The sequence below is a fragment of the Sinohyriopsis cumingii genome, chromosome 2, assembly GCF_028554795.1.
Source record: "Sinohyriopsis cumingii isolate HCF-2022 chromosome 2, ASM2855479v2, whole genome shotgun sequence".
In the NCBI taxonomy this organism is placed as follows: domain Eukaryota; kingdom Metazoa; phylum Mollusca; class Bivalvia; order Unionida; family Unionidae; genus Sinohyriopsis; species Sinohyriopsis cumingii.
Window position 1 is genome coordinate 153725241 of NC_142962.1, and position 22661 is coordinate 153747901.

General features: G+C 33.9%; 1 protein-coding gene across 10 annotated transcripts in view; it reads right to left on the reverse strand.

Annotated features, from left to right (window-relative positions):
* The window catches only part of LOC149806135 (uncharacterized), a 248749-nt gene that overhangs the window by 51214 nt on the left and 174874 nt on the right, over positions 1-22661 (reverse strand). For 7 of the 10 annotated variants that reach the window (XM_089951036.1, XM_089951031.1, XM_089951030.1 and 4 more), the window contains exons 6-16: positions 22430-22465; positions 21642-21728; positions 21175-21210; positions 19352-19378; positions 18934-18969; positions 18150-18221; positions 14025-14093; positions 12801-12830; positions 8578-8685; positions 7957-7983; positions 5873-5899 (exon numbers count right to left, since the gene is read on the reverse strand). In XM_089951036.1, the coding sequence (XP_089807162.1) occupies positions 5873-5899; positions 7957-7983; positions 8578-8685; positions 12801-12830; positions 14025-14093; positions 18150-18221; positions 18934-18969; positions 19352-19378; positions 21175-21210; positions 21642-21728; positions 22430-22465 (555 nt within the window). Of the gene's footprint in view, positions 1-5872; positions 5900-7956; positions 7984-8577; positions 8686-11662; positions 11735-12800; positions 12831-14024; positions 14094-18149; positions 18222-18933; positions 18970-19351; positions 19379-21174; positions 21211-21641; positions 21729-22429; positions 22466-22661 lie in introns of all 10 variants that reach the window. The other 3 variants (XM_089951035.1, XM_089951028.1, XM_089951032.1) reach the window with 3 other exon arrangements.

Consider the following 22661-nt stretch of genomic DNA (forward strand, 5'->3'; position numbering starts at 1 on the left):
AAGCTTAGATATGCATCAGCTTGCTATTGTTCAAGAGAAATTTTAGTTCACCGTATCGTTTTCTTAAACAAAATTGTTATTTTTATTATCGTAAGGACAGTTTTGTTTACATTATTCAATGCAGGACAGAAGTCGCAATCACACTCTCCTCCAGTCTCTTCCAGTGTTCATAGCGCTATGGTACACTGAGGTAACATACCAAATGACACCATAACGATGATAAGATAATACAATTATGACGTCTTTAGGAACCATTGTTTCTACACAAGCTAGCATCCTTAATACATGTCTGATGCGTTACATTTAGACATTTAGAAATTACATGCATAATCGACGTCAATCAACTTTCGTCTAAATCTTTGACTCTAGGTTCATATTGTGGCGATGGCTCAATTCTGTAAAATACATTTAAGCCTTAAAATGACATGCATAGTTGCTTATACAGATAGCAGTCAGGAATATGACAATACGAATGATGAATTCAACCGCACCAGATATATTCTTACATCAACCCACTCGTGAAGGGAAACAGTGAATACAATGTACTGATACAATTGTTTATATATCTAAAGTTGTCATTCTCTTCAAGCGTACATTCTGCACTATCACCAGCGCAAATTCCGCTTACGAGTTTTAAATAACTGTTCGCTCTGCGCATCATAATCTTGACTGCTTTAGACTGTGAGAATATATTAAAAATATACAGACTTGCATTCAATTCTTAAACATAGGAATTCTTTCTTTATCTTTCTCTCTATCTCTTTCTCGCTCTCTCTCTCTCTTATATGTAGAATAACATTTATGCTATCGCTCACCGTGTTCTTATTGTTTATTAGTGATTTGATAACAGCTATGCTTTTGAATCTTCCTATCTTCACAGACAAATATGTAAATTATTATTATTATCACATAACCGGAAAACTTTTCCAGAGTGTGTGCAGTTTCATATTCTTGATATGACAACATGACACTTTATGTCATTCTGATTGGCTCTAATAAGCACATGAAATTCTTGTGCAGTATTTTCTTTACTTATTAGCAACTAGCAACTAATAAGTAAAGAAAATACTGCACAAGAATTTCATGTGCTAATTAGAGCCAATCAGAATGACATAAAGTGTCATGTTGTCATATCAAGAATATGAAACTGCACACACTCTGGAAAAAGTTTTCCGGTTATGTGATAATAATAATAATTTACATATTTGTCTGTGAAGATAGGAAGATTCAAAAGCATAGCTGTTATCAAATCACTAATAAACAATAAGAACACGGTGAGCGATAGCATAAATGTTATTCCACATATAAGAGAGAGAGAGAGAGAGAGAGAGAGAGAGAGAGAGAGAGAGAGAGAGAGAAAGAGATAGAGAGAGAGATAAAGAAAGAATTCCTATGTTTAAAAATTGAATGCAAGTCATCTATGTTTTATACAGAGTTTTCCCACGATCGCAACGATCGTGGTAAAACTTTTTTAACCCGGCCTTCTAGAATTTTTTGCTTTCACTATGAACATTTTTGCGGCCATTTTTCGACTGGAGTCACGAAAAGGAATCGGAGAAAAATGTTCTCATCTGTCTGAATACGACCAAAGTGCTTCCACAGGGGCTCGTTATATCATGTAATAGCATATCATGATATGAAAAATGGCACAAAACCGCAAGACAAGAACAAGAATGACAACAAAAACAAGTGAAACTAAGGATATTTCTGAGTTGATAGCGAGTGTGTGGGGTGGTGAACGGACAGTATACATGTAAAATGGAATCCACACAAAATATAAGCGTGGTTTAAATGTTAAGTGACGAAAGTTGTTATGTATATTTGATTTAATTTTTGATTTAATTTAATTGCTTGTTTGTTAGTTTTAATTATTTTATTCCATTACATGCTACTATGTGGTAACTTTGTTTATTGGATTTGATATTGTCTGGAATAGAGTTCAGTTCTGACTGATTTTTATTTTTATTTTTGAAACAACTTTATAGAGGCATTGTATCTAATGCTGACCTAGTTCCTGACCTTGATCAGAAACAGTTGCAGTTCTGGAAAACAACCTTTTTTTATTCTTTCCCAGAGTAAGAACCACTGATTTCAGATAAGGCCACGTATAAAGTTTCTATGCTATTCTGGAAGGGTGACCATGTGACCCTCATACGGGAATCTGTTTTGCGTCTTAAATTAGTGTATAACAGTTCTCTGGATATAATTTGGGCATTCAGGCTCTAAACCATTGACACGTAAAGGTGTTTTATTGTGACCAGTTTGAGTTGAAATTTTATTTTATGGAATACAAATGATTCTTTCCCCTGGACATATATAACTGCTCATACAGAATTCTTGGACAAAGACATTCACTGAAATTTATTCGGAATTCAAAACTGGATTACTTTTTTCTGTGATTCAACAAGGAACTATTGACACAACAGCACTTTGAAGGTTGCAACAGACGTCATCGCCTTCAATTTTGGATTTCATCGGGACCCGAACTTATATTCTTTTAGGACTTTTTAATAATAGAACTTATATTTTTTAATTCTTGGATTAATTTTGGAATTGATTCGTAAAACCGTAAGTTCTTTTTCTCATTTTTACCTTGTTTTTCTAGGGAAATAAATTATTTGTAAATTTTACAAAGCTTGCTGTCTTCACTCTTTTCTGTTACGTTTTGTAAGAGCCTAAACACGTAACAAAGTTAATATATTCACTGTTCACAGACGAATATGAACATAAACCGGTTTCCAGCTGACAGAACTTTCTCCAACCACAGTACGCGGTAACATGTGATTCAATTCAGACTCAAATAACATTATCCAACCACAGTACGCGGTAACATGTGATGCAATTCGGAGTCAAACAACTAGTTGTGTATGTATTCTATAGTGTACTGTTTCAAATCAAAGAATACCAATAATATATTTCTGAAATTTTGTACTCTGAATGTGTAAGAACAAACAAACAAAAAACAACAACCCCACAGTAAATGTCATTACCACGCGTCATAGGATACCATTTCAGCAATTGGTAGGCATAAAATATGGCACTCGCCTAAATTGTCTAGCTAGCATATGCTTAGGCTGCGTGTTCCTATTTGCAATACCCTCAGAAACATCAGATTGCTTAATTTGAGTACTGGTCCAGTAATTTTCTATTTATTTAACTTCTCTTTTAGATGAAACATATTAAATCTATATTTAGCTATTAGGCATGTATGAATGATTGACAGAGAGAAGAAAGAGATCAATAGTATTTGCATTTGTTTGAAATGATTGCGAACATGAAAAGTATATACTGCGCTGATAAGAGAAAAGAACACAGCGAAAAAATTAATTTACAGTTATCTCAGTTTTGTACAAGATGCAATAGAATAATGACTCTCATAAGAAATTTATTCATATTCAATTGTACAATATTGCACTTCAAATCGTTGACTGTTTCTCTCTCCCTGCAATAGGTAATAAGGCTTAAACAGAGTACAGCGTTCAGTTTTATTGCTAGAGGGAGGCAATTTACACCGTATAAGGAAGATAACTCTGTAGTCAAAATAGTCTACACTGTATACTAATTTCTTGGACAAATTCTTTTATTATGTAATTTTTTTGATTTATCTGACAACATAAGTGAGAAATCAACAATGTGGAAAATATATGTTCATATATTCTATTTAACTTGATGTCCTAATATTGTTGGATTAGTAAATAATAGAATATACATTATATTTATGTTTATATTAACATATTTATGAATAAATGAACTATAATGGTGAGGAATCTTGACTGGTAAAATATTCATCAAATCTATTTATAAATATGGGTCATCACTAAAGGCGACATGCAATGTGCTTGTGATCATACCAAAGATATGGTGAGCTGTATAAAATTCAAACCATTAGTTTATACTTGCTGTGCTAGTAATAATTTATTTTTATTCGCGGTTTATCATATTGCACGAGTATATTGGTGCCAAAATAGTAAGCTGTTATGAAACGTTTCGATTTCGATTTTGACTTGTGGTATCCCTACTGATGTGGGCGTAAGCGAAACAGAATTTACTCTGCTGGTGCGCTTATTTTATTTACTTTTTTATTATAGTCGTTTTGAGTTATCGAATGTCATATCCGTGCACGAGTAGGTTGGTGCTAATGAATGTTAGAGTTGTGAACGCTGCAGTAGCTCAGTTGGCAAAGCTTCGGATTCGTAATCAGTAGGTCGTGGATTTGATATCTGACCAGGCAGTCCGGGTCGGCTGTCTCAATGTGTCCTTGGGAAAGGCACTTTATTCCCATTTCCTCGGAAATATATGGTTAATAATATGTTAAAGGTGTTTTTAAACCAACAAAAGGAAAACAAACATTTTACATTTTGATTCTCCATCTAAGCTTTATCATATCCCTTTACACATGCTAATGTACCAAATCATGCTGCGCTTGATATTTTTAATTTTTATTTTCAATGTTGTACCCTTGCTCGATAGGCTAGATGCAAAAATTTTAGAACGATAGAACTCTCAAGCTGTCTCCTATTTCTTACTTATACAGATATTTATGCAAAATTATTCGTACTAAATATCATGGTTACTGGACTAGTTGAACAAATTTATCAATCTGTATCAAAATGTGTGGTCAACAACAGGGCATTTCAATTATTAACGGATTCAAAAACATGTCCACATTAATATATGTATGGACTGAAGTAAGTGATGAGTATGAACCAAACAACTCCACCCAACACCCAATTATTTCTATCGTAAACGTTTTAGACCAATCAAAGCCACTCTCTAGAGTATCTGATATGTGACATGCTGTTAATCAGCGGGGTACCGAGTGGTCTAAAGCGCTCTCCGTTACAGATCACTGCCATCTCACCTCTGTCTGGGTTGATTCGAGTCTAGGATTCGGCCAATGCGGGTATGTGAGAAAGCTTGCCAGTAACTTCTCGTGGGTCGGTGGTTATTCCCGGGGTTTTTCCGGGTTCTTCCACCATCATTAATACTGGCCGCCATGCATAGCCTATCGTGTGCTGAAAAATGGCGTTAAACCCCACAACAACAACAACTGTTAATCAGCACGACTATTTTACGTTGAATCAATAAAGTCATGACGTAAATCATTTTGGTTTTAGTTAACATCGAATAAGACCATTACAAAACATTATGCATACATTATAAAACATTATGCGTGCATTGCAAAATATGATACATGCATTCTAAACATTATGTATGCATTCATAACATTATGTATGCATTACAAAACATTATGCATGCATTACAAAGCATTATGTATGCATTGTATGCATTACAAAACATTATGTATGCATTACAAAGCATTATGTATGCATTACAAAACATTATGTATGCATTACAAAACATTATGTATGTATTACAAAACATTATGCATGCATTACAAAGCATTACGTATGCAATGTATGCATTACAAAATATCATATATGCAATTTTTATAGTTGAAAGTTTGGAGAGAAGGCTATACAACTGCTAGTGTAAATATGTGCAGAATCATCAAAATATTTAATACAGCAGTCGTTAACCAGATGATAATAGATTAAGTACGTTTTTTAAACAAGTTATTGATCGCAGTAACTTGTTTAAAAACAAAAAACAAACAAAAATTGCAGCGAATTTGGAAAAATGCATGTCATTAAGTAACATATATATATATATATATATATATATATATATATATATATATATATATATATATATATATATATATATATATATATATATATATATATATATAGACGGACAGATTCGTATATAATTTAGCTGTGCACATGTGTGTTTCCTATTTTCACTTCTGCACTCAGTCGATACGAAGATGCTGACTACAAAAAGACGTGCATCATTTCACGGTACTCACCGGTTCTCCCGGCATTCCATCCCGGCCCTAGAAAAAAATGCCTATGTTACAGAATTTGTTTCCGATCGTCCCAAACAAAGTGAAAAAACTAATATTTCTTAGCAATAATATTTTTGATACAATATTTTGTTTCATACAACCACGATATGTCTTAACAAGGAACACGCATCCTGATGACATTAATTATTACATATTTTAAAACCATATTAATCAAATCAATTTTGGGCATGTGAGTCTTTATAGAGAATCCGATGTGACACTTACGTCAAATTAAAAGTATGGAACGATTTGAATAATTCTTATCTTTTACAAACCTTGTCGTGCAAAAAATCACAATTATTGAATCAAAATAGAAAATTTCCTTTGAAATCGGCACAAATCTGATATTTCATTATCAAATGACAAAAACCACACAAGCTGTAGTGAATGCTTTTAAATCACATGCTTCGGACAATTTGTATTCGATTTATATGACTGAACAGGGTTATTTATGACATCATGAGGCGTTATTTTACGGTGCAATCTGAAAATATATAATATGGGTTTATCAAAATAAAAGACATATCAACCATGTTACAAAATACATTTTAAAACAAATCAATCAAAATAAACCAGACACTCGCCTTAAAGAAGCGTGATTTCGTATTGTTTTCATATTTTATGACCCTCAACTCAGACGGGAAAAAGATATAAAACCATGCTGCATTAAAAATAATGCAATATTAAAACGGTACAATCCAAGAGTTTAAGTTAACTTTAATTGGTACATTTAAAAAAATGTGTAAAATTATTTTTAGATGTGACAAGAGTGCAGCAGGTTTTGGGTTTTCTTGCAGGTTAATAGTTTTTTCTTATATTCCTCTTCATAAGATTTTGTTTAATTACTTCTCAAACCATCAATCGGCATCATATTGATGCTTTACACGTTAGAGGCTAAGAAACTAAGGATCAACGAAGATGGTCACATTTATCTATTTTAAGTTAACATTTGTTACTCGACTGATGTAAATTGAATTTTCCGGTATTTTAATTACACTCTAAAATGAGCGCAGGAAGTCAATCGATAGAATTATGGATTTTCTTGATTTACAAGAATATGTAGCTTTGCTGGATGGTTCCATCGTCCACTTTCCTGCATAGAGTGATTTAAAATGGACGAATGCGTCACGCGTTCCGTATTTACTGTGACAACCAATGGATCAGTCAGCTCCAATTATTTTATTCAGACCAAGGTTTCCATTATATTCAAATTGCTAACATGGGACTTACAATAACTTGATTAGATCTCACATTGTATTCACTTCGTGTCTTGAACATTGTAAATGCTACATTTCAGAAATAGCTCGTGTCTGAGTGAAGGTCCTGTGACGTAATTAGTCATTGATTTACTGCTGCTGTGAAGTCCCAAAATAATTTTTAGAATACTACATAGATTAAATATATATGTACCACTCAACAAGCAAGGATTTCGGTACGAGACGGAAATTATTTTTGTATGATGGTCTTTTTGTTTACGTAAAGAAAGAAAGAAAGAAAGAAAGAAAGAAAGAAAGAAAGAAAACAAAAGAAAGAAGAGAAGAAAAAGAAGAAAGAGAGAAAGAAAATAAATCTTTTTTCTAATTCCATTTTAGAGCAAAATATAACAGTTGTACGTCAGCACATGCTAGGGAAAATCTGGTTGTAGGCACAAAATATTAAACGACAAAGCACTAATGAGCACATATGTATGTGTTTTCATCAGAAATATATGTAAGCGTCATTCCATTGCAACAGTCATGCAGATAAATGCATTCTTTTCAAATTTAACAGGAGCAAATTGGAAATATCTGTAATATCCATTTCTTAGTATCAAACAGTCTAAAAGCCCTCCACTAATTTTGTCCACATGTTCTCTTCCAGTAACATTTTCGTTTTCATTTTCTTTTTGTTGAAGGAATTATTTCATTGAAAGCAACATCCGTTTCCAAAACTTATCCGCTATTGAGTGTCAATTCTTTTTCAGACCGGTCAATAAAATAGAGAATAGGAGCGCAGATAAATTATAAAATAATTGTAGCATTAAAGGTTGATTTAAAAAAACTTACCGGCGGTCCTTGCGGGCCAGCTTGACCCTAAAAAATTAATTCATTATGTTTAGCACACACATATATAGCTTTTTGTCGGCATACACTTGTTCGTTTTGAATTTTTAGACCTAATATACTATTGCAATATGCAGATATCCAAATCTCTCGGTCCCAACTCATAATGTACCAATGTGATTATTGAACGCGGGCAAAAACATTACAATCTGACTACAAACTAATCTTATGCGTCGATATTTGATCAAAGTGACCAAGTTGTCTATTAATAAGCCATGGAAGTTACAGGAAACGAAATTAATTCAAAACGAAACTTCTGACGTTATAAATGTCTTTTTAAAAACACCATTACTATTATTATACTTATCAAATTCATGTACGTACAATATAATATTAATCGTATCCATCCATCATCACCGACTATATTTAACTTGTCTTTGATACTACGGAAACGTAAACATTAAAACCAGTCAGATTAACAACTAAAAAAATGTCTTCAAAAGGATGCTTGATCCGATGGACACGAACGCCATTTGGTGGACTGACTGCGAGCAGGCAGTTTGCATGGGCCAACCTGGCTTACAAAGCACTTGACACAAGATACAATGACGTAAGAATAACATACCGGTTCTCCTGGGGGTCCTTGTGGACCTTGAATGCCATCAAATCCCGGTAGGCCAGGTTCCCCTTTTGGTCCCGAGGGTCCAGGTGGTCCCGGTTCTCCAGGCTCTCCCTAAATCAGAATTTTTTAAAATAGTAATTCATCTGCAGTTAAACGTACTAAATTTTATAAATGTCCTCAGCTGATTTTTAAAATTTTTATACATTCATACTTGACTCATGGATTGAAAATAGGCGCACTGATTTACCATACGTAACAGGAATGCTTTTGTTTAATCAGATATTACTATGATCATTTATGATAATAAATTTCAATACTGCATGTGCTAAATTTCAAAGATTTCGAATAGGCACAGTGTAGTAATGTTTAAAAACAACTCAATCTCTTATATTATAGCTGCCCCTATGACATAATTACAATACGTTGGAGGCCCCGAGTGGCCGAGTGGTCTAAAGCGCTCTTCGTTACGGATCACTGCCATCTCACCTCTGTCTGCGTTGGTTCGAGTCTAAGATTCAGCCAATGTGGGTATGTGAGAAAGCTTGCCAGTAGCTTCTCGAGGGTCGGTGGTTCTTTCCGGGGTTTTCCCGGGTTCTTCCTCCACCATTAATACTGGCCGCTATGTATAGCCTATCGTGTGCTGAAAAATGGCGTTAAACCCCACAACAACAACAACAACAATACGTTACTTTGAATGTCATACAAAGTTTATTGGCCCTATAATCTCAAAGATGGATTCTGAATGAGTGTTTGAGTGAATGTATATAAACAGTGATGAACAAAATTTGGAGTAAAATTCAAGACACAGTTCTGAACCGAGAAAGAACATACGTTGGTATGGTAATCTACGTACCAAAGAAATATTAATGACGTATCTCGCATGCAAAACAATCGATGTACAGAAGAAATACTCAGTAGTGACGTATCTCGCATGCCAAACAATCGATGTACAAAAGCATGCAGTGTCATGAAAATGCAATGTAAGAAAAAAACATACATGCTGGTCATTGAGTCAGTTATCAGCAAGAGTTTTTTCTTCTTTAAAATGTTTCCTGTGTAATTTTTCTACATCCACTGCATCTAAATTTCTTACGCATTCCTTTGTAAACGGGGGTTTGGAAATGATGCATATTTGGTGCCTGAATAACAACTAAATAAAGACTTTGCTATAAAAATATTTAAAAATGAGAAAATGAGAATAAAAAATATATATGTTTACGGCCGAACTTTCGTTGATACAACAATGTAGATGAAAATAATAAAGTATTCGCCTAGTTCAATGAAGTGTTTTGCTAGATGCATGCTCACACACATTGCACTGCATTATTAACGACTGACAAATGATTTCCAAATGAAACAAAACTAGAAGCATATACTAAATAATACAAACTACCACGTGAAAAATTAAGTTCGTCCTGTCATCTTATTGCCTTTTGTAATTGAGGCTTCCTCGTGACCGTTACAATTCGGTGGATACAAATAGGTTTTGTATCGAAGACACGGCCAGACGTGGCCAAGAGTTTAAGAATACATCGTAAATATCGAATTACACATCGAACTTTTTTTTTCAATCACAATATCGTAGGGTTTTCTGGGACTACAACACACACACACACACACACACACACACTCACACACACACACATGTATACGTGTGTGTGTGTGTGTTTGTGTGTGAAAAAGATGTGAAATAATATCAAAATAAATTACGTAAATTGTAAAAGAAACTCAAAAACACCAACAAACATACAGGACTCGGCGGTGTATATCGTATATTGGGTTTACGACTTACAAAGGTTCTACTTATGTCTTGTGATTTACCCGATTGTTTAATGAAACATTTACAAGGTTGTCAGAGTTATCAGTGGTATGCGTATCCTGGTCTGGCCAACATAACATAAGCCTGGACTTTAAAGTTCAGAATCCAGCGATCTAAATGGTTGAAATTTCAAGCCTGGCTTAATATTGACTAATGAAATATATTGAACCCTGACTTAACTTCAAGATTTATACAGATAAAACTGGGATCTGACCAGAATCGAAACAAATTTCATGAAACACATAGCAGATTACGTTCGGATAAAGAAGAGGCTTTCCGAATGAATGCCTTTACCTGACTCGTCTGAGATATTGTTGATATAAGCCTGCATACCCTTACTATAGATATATTTTATGTACGAGTTAAATCTGAGCTTGGGGAGTTAATTTTCTGAACATATTTTAACATTCACTTTTTATCTTTATTGGAATTTGGACGAATTTGACATAATTCCAGTTTAGCTCCAGTACTAGCGAAACATTGACATTAAGGGACGTTACAGTGAATTATACGTCTTATGTCGTCTTTCTGCAGAAATGACCAAGATAAATTAAATATAGGTGGAAGAAATGTTTTCATGCTCGTTGTGCTAAATTACAGGCAGTTTCATCAAATCCTGTAGCATAGATTATGTCCAGAATATACATTACAGAATGGCTGTCTTGTGTAAACTGTGTTTATGTTACAATGATGAATTACAAAATAAACATTTAGTAATTATTAATGAAGAGATAGAAAAGGGCCATTACTCAGTGGCCATGGGCAATGAAAACGTAAAGGTGGGCAACCAGTTGTCTGAGAGTGAGAGCCCGACTGGACAACAAACGCTTGACGATAAGGTTTCAAATTCAGTATGTCTGCCATGCTGCAAGGTCGTTAAATTGTTGTCTACAAATTAACTATTAAATTTGGAACTTAGACCTATCTGTTTCTATAATATGTAAGACTCCCATGATCAAATCTTAACAATCTAGTATAATTTTCAAAATTGGAATTACACTTACAAACGTTTGATTGGACGGCCATGTTGGTGCTGGTGTACTTGCCTTTTCAGTTTCCATAACAACCATACTTTTTAGAAAAATGTGCATACTCCGGTAACGATTGTACTTACTGAAGAAAAATATAGTCCCATTTAGGCCTGTCTATGGCATTTAGGTAATATTAGAATAAAAATATATATGGACTTTTAAGGACTGAATGGTAATAAAAATATCGATAGATTTTTAGGGACTGAATGGTAACAGTAACATGAGAATATATGGATACCTTTAATTTGACGATTTCAACTTCATATTCTGGTCCCAGACCAGCTGGAAGTCCTGGCGGTCCCCTGTCTCCCTGAATTAAACATGCATTACAAACGTACAATTGGACATGCGTGGAATTTTAAAGCTTAAACATGCAAAATCACGTGCTGTAATAACAACAAAAACAAAAGGGTTTTGCGACTGTGAACGGTTTCCATCTGGGGCTGTTCCCACTCCAGATTCGATTTTGGTATTTCATGGCATAGTACAGTGTCTATATTTTGGCGAGCAGGAAAGTGTAATTATGGCTTTTAGAGTGGAAGATAATGCTCACACCATCAAAATGAAACAAATTTTCAGTATGTGCAACTCACAAATGCGCATTGCGAATTTGTTCATTTTAGAAAACAGAAAGAGGCCTAGCAGGACACACACACACACACACACACATATATATATATCAACAATGTGTTTGTGCATTTCTTTATAATGTTAACGTTTTCCTCATTTCAGAATATAAAATTGGCTCTCAATTAGGTAATGCTATTATCTGCCCGAAGTATGTTGTATGCGAGATAACATTTTCTAAAAAGTAGGAATTGAAAGACAAATACATCTTGATTTTAACAGCATCATAAAATTCGTTCTTCAAGTTTGTCTACATCATAATGTGAATTTCATACATACGGACCAAAAGAACAAACTTTGCGATACAACAAGTTATCTGACTTGATCTGCGGTAAATAATAGAACAGCATGTCTGTTGTGTTTTTATTTGATAACACAAAATGATATACATTCAGTCGTACATTCCCTCCCCACTTAGAGTAAATTTCATTGACTCACTGACTGATAATTGCTGTTTAATGAATCGAACATATTTATTAAAGTCTATTTAGTGTCAAGGCAATGGGAGTATACTTCCTTTTCCAGTAATACGCTACATCAGAAGACCCAGGCTTGTGAGGGGAAGATTCCAACCCGTAACCTACTGATTAGGAGTCCGTGACGCCAACCACTGATATACTGAGACACCCCAGGGTGCTTTCTATCTTCGGTTACCAGAGCACAAGCACAAAGGCATCTGACATAAATTCATACACAGTGCAATAAACATATCATGCATCTAGAAGGTCATAACATCGTCTTTGACATACCTTTATTGTTATTACTTCGTACGTTGATCCCTGTAATCGAATTCAATATCATGTATTGAAAAAGTGTTAGTGGCAAAGACGTTAACTAAATATGTTAATTAAATAAAGGGGAAACTGCCCATAACGTATGCACATTAGGTGAATTGAAGTTAAAATAATATACATTGGAATATATTAATAATAAAGTGGGATTTTTCGACTTTCGAGATATGGCAAGGAGATGACAAAGGTGAAAGGTATGAAATATGGTAAAGTGATGATGCTGGTGAAAGACATGAGATAAGGCAAAGTGATTAAATAGGTGGAAGTCGTGATATATGGCAAATTGATTATGGTGCCCTGGGTCGCCAAGTGGTCTAAACATCTCGCCTTTACCGATCACTGCCATCCCACCTCTGTCCGCGTGGGTTCGAGACTGTGATTATCAATGTGGGTATGTAAGACAATTCACCAGTAGCTTCCCGTGGTCTGGCCATTCTTCCCAGGGTTCTTCCTTCGACTGTTTCACTAGCCGTCATATGTAGCCTTTCGTCTGCTGAAAAATGGCACTAAACCCAAACAACAACAAAAACGACAACAACAAAGAGATGATACAGGTGGAAAGCATGAGATATGACAAAGTGACGATAAAGGTCGAGGGTATGATATTTGGTCAAGTGATGATACAGGTCGAATACATGAGATATGACAAAGTGACGATACATGTCGAGGGTATGATATCTGGTCAAGTGATGATACAGGTCGAATACATGAGATATTGCAAAGTGACGATAAATGTTGAGGGTATGATATTTGGTCAAGTGATGATACAGATCGAATACATGAGATATTGCAAAGTGATCATACAGGTGGAAAGCATGAGCTATGACAAAGTGACGATAAAGGTCGAGGGTATGACATTTGGTCAAGCGACGATACAGGTCGAATACATGAGATATTGCAAAGTGATGATACAAGTGGAATATATGAGATAATGCAAAGCTATGATACAGGTGTGTGTGACCATAAAAGGACTATACCAAAAGACATTCAGAATTTGGTAATTGAATTAATTCGGATATAAAATGAACAATTAATCAACTGTTAATTGACAAACATTATTTAGATTCTTCAAGAATTGCGTTAAGTTCCGTCTAGTACTGTCGTGAACAGCTTTCCCGTGAAGAATCTAATGAGAGAGAGAGAGAGAGAGAGAGAGAGAGAGAGAAATATTTATTGCTATACCTTTAATGACACCACCTCCCCGAATCCTTCGTCCCCATTATCTAAACGTATCGATCTCTTGGATCCTATCTGGACGTAACAAAAAGTATTAGATGAGGTAGGTACATAAGGTAATTTTTTTCCAACTGCATGCTTCTGAAGAACGTTGCCAAAATGCGTTTAACACTGGGGGACACAACAGGTACATAACACGACTTTGGTTCCTTCATGGTTTCCATTGTAGGTAGAAATAAAAGTCGATAGAAGCGATCCATACTACGTGATCCAATCACATTATATAATTAGGTATTTGCTACAAATGAAGAACTAAAATAAATCGAGAACTAAATTATTTGACGAGAGTAGAGATTCCTCCCCATCTCACCACCACCACCAACGCAACACCATGAAAAACATTCTAACATTTCATCGTCATGGCGTTAGGGCTAGTCAGATGATTTATTTTCCTCAATTTCTGGGAAGAAATTTTTAAACGTCACCCTTCATTATAAGAGAGAAGCTTTTTGTGTCATGATACAAAGTATCGACTTCACTTATTTCGAAGGCTTATAAATTCAATTTACTGTGTCAAATAATACAAAATATATATTACAACGATGCATTTTCATTTATGTTTTTTACCTATACTTTGCAGTCATTAATAGTTCATCTACATATTATAGGAAATACGAGGGTCCATCGTACATTTCGAACCTTCTATGCATACGCGTATGGTCTTAGTTGACCTTCGGAACCGGAAATGACATAATGGTTAAAACAGAACTCAACACGAAGTCTAAAATATTTGAAAACTGATATGGAATTTCTAAAATATCTTCGAAAATGGAAGAATGGTTAAGAAATTATAAAGGACGTTTCAGCGATATACATGATATAAAGTTTGATATCATAAGGATAGTCTCGAGTTTCAGATCATGGTCCAGGAAACTTTACAACTTTGCGGTCGAGACCACAACTTAGTTATGACAACACTACTGTGAACAGTATATGTCTGCACCGTGTTTTATAGGTATCCATGAAACCTCCAGTAGAACACTGTTGAATCTGCAGCTTACTGAACAACGTCTGTCAATGCCATTGAATCATGCTCAATGCATGCGGTCTTCAACTAAATTTACTATGCAGCTTTATTATTAGACCAATCGTGATCTTGACATTTCACCTTTTGACCCCAAGATCAATCGATTTCTTTCTTACAATTAGTGCAAGCTGTCCACAAAGTTTGGTCAAGGTACTTATTATAGCACTTGTGTTAATATTCAAAACCCTTTGAATAACAACAACTCGACTTTTTTACGTTGTAACTCCAAAATCAACAGGCATCTTTTTGACCTAAAGTGCAAATCCATCACAAAGTTGGTCAGAGTACGGGTCTAAAACTGCAATTATTATGCGAAAATAAGTTGTTTTTTTCCTTCAGGCAAAGTGACCTTGAACTTTGACATATTTACCCCTAAACAATAAAGTGTGAGTCATCCACAAGCTTTGGCGAAAGTTGATAATTGATTGTTTTTGTGCAGAAACTCTTCTCTTAAAATTTTCAGCCACAGTGACATTGACTATAGATATTTTCACAAAACCACGTTATCAAGCTTCTTTCCTTTATCTAAACGCACGTAATCAAGAAAGTTTAGCCAATGTCTCTAATGTAGAACTAATGAAAGCTTCTTCTTTCACACACACTATCCTTGAATTCAGACGTTTCCAAGTAGAAAGTTTGGTAAAGGTAGAGTGTAATACTAAAGTTAATGGACGGAAACGCAAAAAGATATTTGACAGAAGACGGAAGGACAGACAGACTAACGTCACAACAATATATCCTACACCTTTCTGCACGTGTATAAAATGCAAAAAAGGTAAAGTAATAACTTATAACATCATATCATGACCAACACCATATTATAATAAATTAATGACCAACACCATGCTAAAATAAATTAATGACCAACACCATGTTATAAGAAATTGGTATATGCATGAGGTTTAAACAGAAGAATAGTACCTAAATCTAACCCAAACAGAAACAATGTTACCAATGACTAACCCAAATAAAGAAAATAGTACTATTGACTAACCCCAAAAAGACAATGCTACTATTGTTTTGCAGTAGATGCATGACATATGTTTATTTTATGCTTTAAGATTGTGTTCACGTATAACATTCCAACACTGGGTACAATTTCATGACCGGTGTTTCTTGGGATAGTATTCAATCATTCACCATATAATGTCACGTTATTTCATTACTACCTGGATAGCTCATTGTTGCTGTTCCCAAAGCAAACTAATGAGATCGCTAGATACCAGAACTCCCTTAAAATCCCTTAAAATCTTTGAAGGCAGACTGGTAGACACAAACTTAGTAAGGAAGTAAGCTGGGGTTCATACTTGACTATCATGAATAATTCCAGGAAAGTTAAATCAAACATAAACCTTACATTTCCTTCATTTGAACGCCGATTTAGAAACATATATGGGATGTGAAAGAATATCATTATGTGTTATGGGTATCTATATTTTTAACTCCTGGTACATGATTTTATCTAATTTTCGTAATATTTACTCATAGCTTTAAATTGTAGTGATTATCTTTAGTTAGAATTTGCCTAAGCGACTACGGCCTTTTTCAGGAATATTAATATTACATAGGATCTATCAATAGATGTTTACGCATGTGTTGACCATTACGAATAATATTCTTAAAAATAAAAATTGTTGACGAATTTGGGGTAATTTCTCATTTGCTGGTGGGTTTGCAAGGTTCTAGAAGAATTAAATAATATCCCATTGGATGCGCTAGGTTACATGCATAGGTATTTCGAAATATTTATTGAGTAGTATGATCTGTCACTTTTGGGTAAGTTCCGAAATATATTTGCAATAGAAGGTGTATATAAGGAGAAAATTGAGCAATCAGATTCATTCCTATTTTAGAGCCAATTTTATTTCTTTTGTTCCTGTTGTAACATCAAGTCTACAGATGTGTTTTATGTTGTGCTTATATATTACTGGAGAGAAAAACACTTGTTTGGACAATTCATTGGAAATAGAAAGTGTTCATTTACTGCAATATACAATTATTATGGATATATTGTCAATTATTCAAAGGAGTTATGGACAAAACAATTTTGACAATGTCACAATTCTTGGCGGACCAGAACATTTCGGGTTCTGAAGTTTTTACGGAACTTTTCAATTCATCTGGACATCAATATAACTCTTTCAGGATTATTTTGGATTCACTTCATCATACTGTAAGTTCCTCTCAAGTTTCCATTTATAACTTTGATAATTGAATTATTTGTTAAATGTTACACAACTTGTTGATTATGCTTCTTTCTGTTACTTTGTTTATGGCCATATAATTGTGACTATGGAAATTTAGTTTATATTAAAAAGCTTAAAACATCAGTGACAGAAAGAAGCTTATCTTTTATTCAGGCAGATTCGCAAAACTTTAGAAACTTCCATGACCTTGAGTCTACATAATGGCGCTAAATGTATGTGTCAAAACAATTTTGACAATGTCACAATTCTTGGCGGACCAGAACATTTCGGGTTCTGAAGTTTTTACGGAACTTTTCAATTCATCTGGACATCAATATAACTCTTTCAGGATTATTTTGGATTCACTTCATCATACTGTAAGTTCCTCTCAAGTTTCCATTTATAACTTTGATAATTGAATTATTTGTTAAATGTTACACAATTTGTTGATTTTGCTTCTTTCTGTTACTTTGTTTATGGCCATATAATTGTGACTATGGAAATTTAGTTTATATTAAAAAGCTTAAAACATCAGTGACAGAAAGAAGCTTATTTTTATTCAGGCAGATTCGCAAAACTTTAGAAACTTCCATGACCTTGAGTCTACATAATGGCGCTAAATGTATGTGTCATGCATTAAATAAAATAACCGAGAAACTGAATGCTGTCAGATGAATATTTGAGTTAAACCAGGGAGCTGAAATTATGTATACTTCATTTGTGTGCTTGTATATCTCAAATGTTAAGTAGCTGTGTCAAATGTTAAGTAGCTGTGTCTATCATTTGGAAAACGACATTGCAATTTGTTTCGCAACTAAAAAGGTTCGAACCGACTCTTATACTAATAGGCTATCAAACCTTTGACCCTGTAAGTCCGTCGTATCCCGGAAGTCCAGGCTCACCCTTCTCACCCTTGCCTCCAGCCTCTCCCTAAAAGGTAAACTCCGTAGTATAATATATTATTAATATATTATGAAATATTTCAGTGTTTTCATCAGATATATATATATATATATATATATATATATATATATATATATATATATATATATATATATATATATATATATATATATATATATATATATATAAGACATTTCACGTCTTTTTTTCTTTTTTAATTTTCTACATACCTAAATTTAAAATTATATTTATATACATAACTCATGTGTCACTAGATCATCTTAAGGTGAGAACAAGCTACTACCATATGGTCACTATACCTGACATTTTATTTCTAAACAATAAGTTACTATCTTTGCTCAATCAGACGAACAATCTTTGGGGTGCTTTTTGCGTCTCCTTGTCATAATTTTCCAAACAGCATCAATCATGCCTTCGTTCATTACACTTCTTGACATAAGTTCAATCAATACTTTTAAATACATAAATAACTGGCTTATGGCTAACTATATTGATTATATTAATTGTCTACATTACATAAATGACGTTTAATGCAGAAAAAAGTCTCAGATAGAAAAGCAGCAGTAGATTTGTACAACATTACCGTTTGTTTTTAAAATTCACATTCCTTCCTGTAATTATTTTCATTATTATTATTCTCACAATAGCATATACCAGAAAGTGATTGTTTTGGTAAAATCAAATGGAATCCATGTAAAATATAAACTCGTACACCTACCTGTTCCCCTTTTAATCCCTTTGGACCCGGCAAGCCCTGTAAATAGACACACAATTAGGCTTGTTGCAAAAGTTTGTGAAAAAAATCACAATATGGACAGTTTCAATTATTAATCTTTGCTCATTTCTGCTACTTAATTTCAGAGTCGTAACAACATTGTTACCTAGGATCTACATTCTGATCCATATGACGTATTAGACTGAGACAAACAACTGCTGAGACAGCCGTGGTGACACAAGTGATTACGGCGTTGAAATGGTAACCAGAAGGGGGTGAGTTTGATAGGAACCGACCGATAAGCCCATACTGGCTATTGTGGTGTCTCATAATTTGACTATAAAGATGCAATCCAACATAATCCATGCTCTTGTCAAGAAAATATTAATACATTTGATATCCATAACCTAAATGCACTTACCATCTGACCCTTTGACCCTATCGGGCCCTGAAAAGAAAAGACGAGAATGTAGATGCAGCCTTCATTCATCTCTTGGTTAAAACAAGTAATTAAAGCAATTGATACTAAAATATAGCGTGTAAACTATACTAATTTGTATTACACCGCATGCAGCATAAATAGTATTTTTCTCAAATGTATGTATGTATGTATGTATGTATGTATGTATGTATGTATGTATGTATGTATGTATGTATGTATGACTCTAGCACTCCCACATCCTAATGCTGTTTAAGGGAGACATGGAGTATATACTGGTTGATTGAAACCGCCATATAAAGAGTTTATTATGCAAATAATTTTACCACTACATAATAAGATGAGATATGATCAGACCAGTCTTGTAAAAGAAACCGTGTTATAACAAAGGACCTAATATCTAGAGAGAGAGAGTGTTGTAATTTCGGTGTATTTTTTAATAGATAAGATGTTTTCGAAGTATAATACGGAACAATAATTATTATAATCAAGTTATACGACCAGACCAGTCGAATAGACCTACTAGCATTATAATACAAAAACATATTTTAATTTGAGGACAAACTTGATTTGTATACTCCTAGATTTGCATTTTTCAAGTGTAGTATGATATTAAAAACGTTTTCAATACAGAACAAAATTAGGATGTTAGTAAAGCATGGCTGGAAAGAAATAAAAAGGCATGTGTTAGGAAAAATAAGATACACGTGCAAGGCCATTTATAGACGAGAAGGTGCAAAATATGTTAAAGAGAAGTGCTTCCTTATTGTATATGATTTAAACATAAGGAAAATTTCACAGCATGACTCAGCCCCTATTAAAATGGATTAAGTTCGTCGTATTTATAAATCGTACTCAAACGTCACTTACCTTATGACTGCTCATGCAAACAACATGCTGAACGGACAAGCGTGTTCTGTCTGTGAATGACATTTTAAAAACTCAACGATATTACGGTCACACAATACGTGGTCATGGCGAAAACAGCGTGAAGCTTATGTTAGCTTATGCATATAAGAACCGTCTTAATGATTATGCTGTTGACTCGTTGATGTCAGGTCCTCTTCGTTCAATATCAGAGATCACAACATCCTTTGACAAATTACTAATTTATTTTAAAGTATGAAGATACAGATCAGTTATTGTTTTTCAGAAATCGTCAGATACCATTGTTGATTGCTTACAAGATGGTTTTCATTACTTAGTTATTCAAGTTATGTAAGCAATATGCCTTCACAGATCCACCGTATGGTTTAATTTACTTTCCTTTTTTAACGCAGAGGGGATCAATCTAACTATATATATTTTTGTCTTAATGACTTGATTATGAGCTATTGTTTGTTACACTTATTTATTTTAAGTACAACGCGTGCGTCTCAGATAGATTAGAAAATTCTATCAGTGCAGAAATAAAAGGTTTTATCTGTTACGGTGAAGATTCGCACCCGCCCCTTCTTAATTACATCTGGAGATCGTTTATGCTTCTTACATATTGATGAGGCCTTGTTTTTGCCAGAACAGGAACTGTAAATATCTTGGATTTGTTCCTCTAAAAATCAGACATGCTGGATGTTGGACAAATTCAAATATTAATGTCTTCCTTATCATATATTTTTACTTATCTAAAGCGTTTCATTTTAATGAGAAATAACCATGAACGTAAATCTAACTTTTTAAGGTTAAAACAAACAAATTATACTTGAGTGAATTTTCTTATTAAAAGGAACATAACCACATCGGAACAATACGTAGACATATGAAAGGACAAGCCAAGAAACCAATTATGAGCACGATTGTGAACAAACCGGAAATCCAGGGTAACCTCGTTCTCCTTTCGGTCCCTGAAAAGAGATTCAAAGTTAGAATATAACAAAAGTAATTCAGCATTTAAGAGAATAAATTAAACATTAAAGTTATGAATGGTTTATTTTGTCAAACATTGTTACCAACTGAAATAAGGACATATCAAATCACTTCATCACCACCGGACGTTTCAATGCGTTGTTAATTAAATAACAAAAACACAACAAAAAAAAAAAGAAAAGAAAAAGAAACCACACAAGTTCCAGTAATAAAGATTTTGTCTGCTGTTCCTTGGTAGCAAAAACAGGAAAATTATTGTGTATCTTGTATTGGTCACTATTAAGTCACTGAACTATTATCACTTTGGACAAGGAAACATTATTTCCTTTTCATGCAATTAATTCTGTTACTTAACGCGTATAACAAACTTTTTATTTGTTTCTCCAAAATGTGCAAGTTTAATGCTGACCTCTGGCCCAGGGAGACCGGGGTGACCAGGGAGACCAGCAGGGCCTTGCATTTCGATCACGTGATTCACAGCTTTTCCCTCTTCGCCCTATACAGAATAGTAAAAAGCCGATCATATTTACTTCAATAAATGTTCAAAGTTTTTAAAAGAGTAACACTGTCATTAGAAACAAATTTGATCAACGCATTTAAAGTTTTCATAATTCCTGATGGATTTAAACATTTGCAAAATTTCCACCACTTGTGCTTCAATTGTTCGATCTTTGCCTTAAATTTGGATTTAATCATAATAAACGTACATTATTTCTATGGAAATTGCGCTAAACGTCACATAGAAATTCCAAGGAAGGACAATGATAATTCATTAATTCAATAACGTGCGACAATTACTTGTCTAAACTTTTGATAATATTGAGAGCGCATGTATTCATATTATTTAATAAAATGTTTCACAGATTTTCTAATATACATTTTATATCTTGGGGATATCAAACTAACAGCATGCTGTCTCACGTTAGGTTTGTACTTCGTTGAGTTTTCTTTGATTAAGCAGACTCTCTTTATTACTTTTTTAAAATAGGAATACATGCAGGAGTTTAACATTGTCCTGAGCAAAGGTTATTACTGAAAGTATCTTTTCTTAAATAGCCTATTTCAAACCTTTATTTATATCAATATTTCATTTCTGAGAGGTCGTTTAAAAACTAATGCTATATAGAAAGGTAGCTTTCTTTAGAGAAGGAGGGTTGACTGAATGTCCTTCATTTAAATGGACTATAGGCTGCTTACCTTGTCACCTCTGTCTCCCTTTTGACCATTTTCTCCCTGAAATGGAAATAAATTGTAATTTTCTAGCTATCTAAAAAGTTCCCATGACATTATTGGTTTGAGATATACTTTAAGTGAAATGATTCTAATTAAAAATGTGTATGTGCCGTTGGAATGTTTAGCTGATAGCAGTGTCCATAAGATGGGGTCCTTCTGTGTTTATTTTTTTCTTTAAATACAATTTTACTTAATA